The 6,080-nt window shown below is 29.1% G+C and overlaps 2 protein-coding genes across 3 annotated transcripts in view; one reads left to right on the forward strand and one right to left on the reverse strand.

The window, feature by feature from the left end:
- Positions 1-3,230, reverse strand: part of LOC106687597 (putative leucine-rich repeat-containing protein DDB_G0290503) — an 18,632-nt gene extending 15,402 nt beyond the window's left edge. For both annotated transcript variants that reach the window (XM_014431579.3, XM_014431578.3), the window contains exons 1-7: positions 3,126-3,230; positions 2,888-2,976; positions 2,436-2,506; positions 2,116-2,352; positions 837-916; positions 639-762; positions 312-544 (exon numbers count right to left, since the gene is read on the reverse strand). In XM_014431579.3, coding sequence (XP_014287065.1) covers positions 312-544; positions 639-762; positions 837-916; positions 2,116-2,352; positions 2,436-2,506; positions 2,888-2,976; positions 3,126-3,164 — 873 coding nt within the window. In that variant the 5' untranslated portion in view covers positions 3,165-3,230. The remainder of the gene's footprint in view (positions 1-311; positions 545-638; positions 763-836; positions 917-2,115; positions 2,353-2,435; positions 2,507-2,887; positions 2,977-3,125) is intronic.
- Positions 3,231-3,431: 201 nt separating this feature from the next.
- Positions 3,432-6,080, forward strand: part of LOC106687598 (V-type proton ATPase subunit S1) — a gene marked incomplete at its 3' end in the record, with an annotated part of 7,760 nt that continues 5,111 nt past the window's right edge. The window contains 2 exon segments of the mRNA XM_067046982.1: positions 3,432-4,215; positions 4,964-5,063. Coding sequence (XP_066903083.1) covers positions 3,487-4,215; positions 4,964-5,063 — 829 coding nt within the window.

Genomic DNA, 6,080 nt, shown 5'->3' on the forward strand with positions numbered 1-6,080 from the left:
TAGATATTGTTGAGGAGGTGGATCTATAATAGATATTGTTGAGGAGGTGGATCTATAATAGATATTGTTGAGGAGGTGGATCTATAATAGATATTTAAATGATGTTGAGGTAGGAAGCCTTAGGTGTGGACATCTTTTCATTAAATATCTCACCTTTTGTCAATTGGAGTAAAATAACCATACAAAGAATAGAACAATCCATGTTGACAGTACACTTAATAAATTGGCAATAAAAATAACTAAACAAAACAATAAATGTCAAAATCAATGATTTACTACTAAATAAAACAAATCAAAATAACAATACAAACCTTCCTAGATAAATTATTGTTATCTTCCATAGCTGATTCCATTTGGAGCAATAACTTATCGTGAACTTCCTTTAGGTCATTCAGTTCTAATCTCAAAGAAACAGATTCATCGTGGATTTTTCCTAATTGATCATTGCAACTCTTCTCTTGGCATAAATCTATGTCTTCGTCTCTTCTTGTCACCAAGTAATTTAATCTATTACATTCCCTTTTCTGATAATCCAATTTATTAACTAAAAATTAATTATCGGTGTTACTTATACTATTAGTAAAGTTTTAAAAGAATATTCAATAATCCAATGATACAGAAAAAATAAAGAACCATACTAGTTTCTTTTAATTGGGATTTAACTGAATCCAATTCATCTTGCAGGTGTTGTTTTTCGCAACTTAACAATTCTACTTTGCCCCTCAGAGTTCTTACTTCTGACAAAGCTAAAAATCCTGGTGACTGCAAAAAATGAATGAACAGAATTTTAAAAAAATAATAATAAATAAAATAAATAAATAAAAGATTGCACATACATATTGTGAATTTCTCTTTGGGGTTGAATATGTTCGAGGAGAAGATATGTAACTTGAAGAGTCATCGTCTGATTCATCATCTATAAATCAGAAAATTTTTATTAAGGTTACTCTAAAAAATTTAATTTTTAATTTAATAAAATTTAAATTAAATCATTTCTTCAGGGACAGATTGGGAGAAGGGAGGGGAAGGTGGTGACCACTCAGAGTCTCCCGTGATAGAAAAATTAAATGTCCAACTTATACATTGCAGACAAATTCATAGTTTTGAAGGGTTCAAAAATATTCCACACTATCCGCCATCCCTTGAAGAAGGAAATATAAGATTTGAATGTAGTTTTTAAACTTTAGACCAGTTTTGAAAGCGAATCCTTAGATTTCAGTTGCGGTTGCATAGCATTACATTGTAGTTAGCAGTTGTACAGCATTAAATTTCAGTTAGCAGTTGCATAGCATTACATTTCAGTTAGCAGCTGCATAACATTACATTGCAGTTAGTAGTTAGCAATGTGAACCAAGCCATTTTATCCATTACTACACTCCCAACTTCAGATTAACATATTAGTCCTATGTATGTATGTTATACTAGCTATAATTACTCAATGGTTTTATTATCAAAGACACTTTTAATTTTCACAAAATATGTGGAACAGACCGCTCTGTTTTTCAACACCCTATATAAGGGATACATTTATTTGAATTCTGACCTGTGATAGATTATTACCAAATAAGGATTCAGGCAGGATTGTTGCTAGCTAGTCTCAGAAGGGGCAAGACAATCATTGATACCAACTTCCAGCTTCTCAGTTTAAGCGAGAAGAACCACTTAACGCCTATCTGTCATTTGGAGAGACACTAGTATACTCGTTCGTGTCTATATTAAATTCATTGTTATTGTCCGTACAGGTTGGCAAAAAAATGTCCTTAATAATGAAGTTTAGTCTATAGATACCAACAGTTGAAATGACTACATTACTAATATTATTATAGTTGTCAAAGATGTATAAAAAATTTAATTGTTAGCTAAAACATAGTTGATTTCAATCTTGCGAAATACTACTATTGTAGAAAAAAAAGTACTTGAATAAAAATACGTTATCAAAGAGCCATAAGCAGCTTGTGAGCTATGGTTCTAAATGTGGTTTAGTGATCCTTGGACCATCAATAATATACCATTCATGTACAGTAAATAAAAATATAATTTTCCATTAAATTATAATGTTTTCTTAAGTTAGAATTTTATTACGGGTATAAATTAAAAAGTTTTTAAATACAGTACCTGATGGAATGTCCAAAACTGCTTCCATGACTATTTGCCTATTGATGTGATGCTGTGGTGTTTCAATAAAATGTTCAAGAAAAGCATGTATTTTGAGTTGAACAATATTATTGAGATCATATAAGGGAGTTCTGAAATCCTGAGACTGCAAAGATGCCCATAGAAGAAGTACTGAAGAAACTAGAGTTACCTCATCACTGTCCCAATATCCCAGAAGCCGAAACCCACCATACTGCTCTGAAACGCATAAATACAAATTTGCATAATTTAAAATGATAATGTAGAAAATAAATTAATTATAAGCCATCAACATAACTAACCTTTCAAAAAGTTTTCTATAACAGTATAAACATCATATTCAGACAAATTCTCATCAGTATTTTCATTTTTTCTAAAATGAAAGTTTATAAAATGTTAATAACATAACATGTCAAGATACAAATAAAGTAAAATATTATTATATTTGAACAGAAGTTCTGGGATTGACTATTAATATTCCTAAAATAATTAATTCAACATCAAATACTTGAAACTATTATCTCAGAATACATTTTGGTCGTTCTTTACAAAATGCAATGTTTTCACATGTTTTAATTAATTGTTTATAAACCTTTCCACAATAATCAAAACCAGCCTTGAATCATGGAAAGATAAGTAGTTGAAATTTTAATTTAGATGAAACCTCTGTTTCTAATAACTTATTTGTTGTTAATCAACAAAAATTCAAAATAAGTATGCCTATAAAATCCTATTTAACCAACTTATAACTTACATTTTATTCAGCAGTTTGATAAAGAAGCTACCTTTAACTAAATCTATTATATCATTGATGGGCTCCTCCAAAAGTTTCAAAGCATTGGCCTAGAAAAAAAAAAAAATTTGTAACAGAATAATTCAAAATGAAAATGTTATGATTTGGTTGGGGAAAGAATAGTTTCAACCAAATAAAAAAAGCTATTGCAGGATAGTTAATATCTTAACACACAATAAGATCTATCACTAAATCGTACCCATGAAATTATTATGCTTTGCCAGCTCGCAACTCTCATTTTTGTTACTACTTAAATGTTACTAAAAACTTAAAATTGTTTCCATTTAGGAGCCAAAACTCGTTTACAGTTACGAATATTTTAAAGGCCTTGGAAATCTTTTAAAGGCAATATTTTCGTATCAATTTATTGTTTAAAACTGAAGTTAGAGATTATTTTGTGTAAGAGACATAATTTTTGTTGTCTCTTAACCAATTTTTGTAACTTTTAAACTAGTTTATAAAAATAATAATGAGCATTGATTTTTAGGATATAATTGGCTGTGAATATATATCGAATCGAATGAACCCAAAGGGGTCACTCCCACTTTTTTATCGTCGTGATGGGTTCTTTAAGTTACATTTTATTGAACTTTCTAGTTTTATGTTATTTTGGTAAAGTTTATTGTGGAGTACCAGTTTTCATTTGGGAGTCAAGTGCAATAACTGAAAAAGAAGATGTTGTCCCGGCTCTTTCCCAACTGGATGTGGATGAGTTCACAAATCACTTGGTTAAAAAAATTCACATTCATAAACCATTAATTGTGGTATTTCTAGAAGAAACGTTATCTGTCGAGGATTTTAGCTGGAAAGATAATCTGTATAGAGGATCTTTTCCACAGCTGAAAAATATCACCAGTATGTCAGCTAAACTAGAGTTCATTCCTTCTGTAGATGATCCAATGACATCTTTGAGAGAACTTATTGTAAGTCATGATTATATTTGGAAGAAGTATGATGGTGTAAAATTACCTGTTGAGTCAGGGATAATACTTGTTGTAAAAATGAAAGATCCTTTGAATTATGAAGATAGACCTCAAATGCTTAGAAGACATGATGGTTACATTGCAGAAATTTATAGTCAGCTATTGGCTAAACACAGTAGGATCATTGCTATTTTTACTGGAAAACAAAGCTCATGGGTTGAATTCGAAAGCAACCGTGTTAAGAGACACGCTGAATACTTAACTGGCGTTACTTATATTGTTGGTGATATATCGATACATTCTTCTTCTTATCCAGTTTTATATGATGGAACTAAAGAGTTTACTTTATCCGGTATTCCTGATATTGTAAGTTGATAATATTTTGTTTTTTAGTTGTAGTGGCCCCCCTCAATAAATTTAGTGATGTACTTATCATTTTAATATCTTCATCTTAGTTTGGTTTTAGGTTTATAAAACACTTATATTTACTTTTTCAGTAATATTTTTGAATTTCATTGAAGTTGATGTGAAAACCTGTCAGTGAGAATCTCAATGCCAAAGCATTGCCACACCCCCTTTTTGAAAACTTATTGAAATTTTTTATAACAAAACTTAAGTAACTATATAACTGTTATAACTAAAGTTCATTTATTTCAAAGTATTCTAGAGCTGATCACTTTATTGTAGCTTTTTAAATAAAATTAAAAAAAATAAGAAACGATTGCATAATTAACTATGTATATAACATATCTCTTAAAGGAGTTAAACCAGTATTAAAACTTTCCTTTATTCTTTAAATTAGCAAGGAGAAAATTCTCTTAATTTATTGATTAAGTGTAGTGTAGTAGTTATCTAACATTTAAATGAGGAGAAGATGGTTGGGGGTGCGGTCAATGAAACACAAATAAGTATGACTAACTTATTTTAATGTGCTTTAATTTAATAAGTTAGTCATACTTATTTGTGTTTCATTGACCGCACCCCCAACCATCTTCTCCTCATTTATCATCCACGGTCAACTATCTCTCATAATTATCTAACATTTAAATTTTTGTAATTTTTATTTTTTGATTCTTGAATATTATCTTCTTTAATAGTATATTATACTTTTCAGGTTTTTGATAATAGATCTGCTACTGGATACACTAGAATGGTACTGAAGTACACCAGTTCTGTAAAAAAGGTTTTAAGATTTAAGTTCCCAAAAAGTGAAGGTATTTTTATATGAATAACAAACAATTTTTTTAAAAAAGTTTAAGTTAACAATTAGGAGTTGAATTGGTCATTTATATGAAAGAAAAATAACTTTGATGGTTATTGTAAATGAGTTAATTGGTTCTTATTTTACTTCAGGTGGATACAGTGTATAATACTTTTCAGAATAGTCTTAAATAAATGATTGTTTTAGCAAATATATCCCTGACACTGATTTTGTGATATTGTATGTATTAAAGATGAGTTAACTGTGGATTTACATATTAAGGAGAAGATGGTTGGGAGTGCGGTCAGTGAAAAACACAAATAAGTAAAAACTTGTTCAGTTGGTGCCAACGTTTCGGCCAGAATTTCAAGCCTTCATCAGGGCTAAGAACAAAAAACAGAAGATAATAACCAATGAATATAAGGATATATAGAAAATAAGAAAACAACTAATATTGTAGATACATAAATAGTGTTGAAAGACATGAATAGTTTAAGTATTTTAAGAAGATAAAGTCATATGAGAAGAGTAATATTAAAATAAGTAAGAGGAATGAACAAATACAAAGTACATATCAAAATCTAGTTTATTAATATATGTACAAAATGAAAGTGGTTTAAAATAAAGTAATTAAGGAAGTGAGAAATAAAACGTATGCATTGGTAACTAAATATGTAAGTATAATAACAGGATTAAAGAACTAAAATTAAAAGTTATAGAATGTAAAAGGAGTAAGGAATATGGATATGAAGAGAATAAGAATATGAATATTTTAATTTAATAATAATAATTTATAATTAAAGTTATGGAAAAATAATGATATAAAAATATAATTAGGTGTAGATAGTTGACTGAAGATTACTGATTGGAGAAGATGGTCGGGGGGGGTGTGGTCAGCAAAAAACAACATAAATAAACAAAAAATATTTATTTATGCCGACGTTTCGACCTGATTTTCAGGTCTTCATCAGGGCTATAAAAACAAAAGACAACAACCATCATTTAGAGAGAGAAAAAAAATTATTATATA

This window comes from Halyomorpha halys, unplaced genomic scaffold (genome assembly GCF_000696795.3).
Source record: "Halyomorpha halys isolate HHAL.00 unplaced genomic scaffold, Hhal_1.1 Scaffold987.1, whole genome shotgun sequence".
NCBI classification, from domain to species: domain Eukaryota; kingdom Metazoa; phylum Arthropoda; class Insecta; order Hemiptera; family Pentatomidae; genus Halyomorpha; species Halyomorpha halys.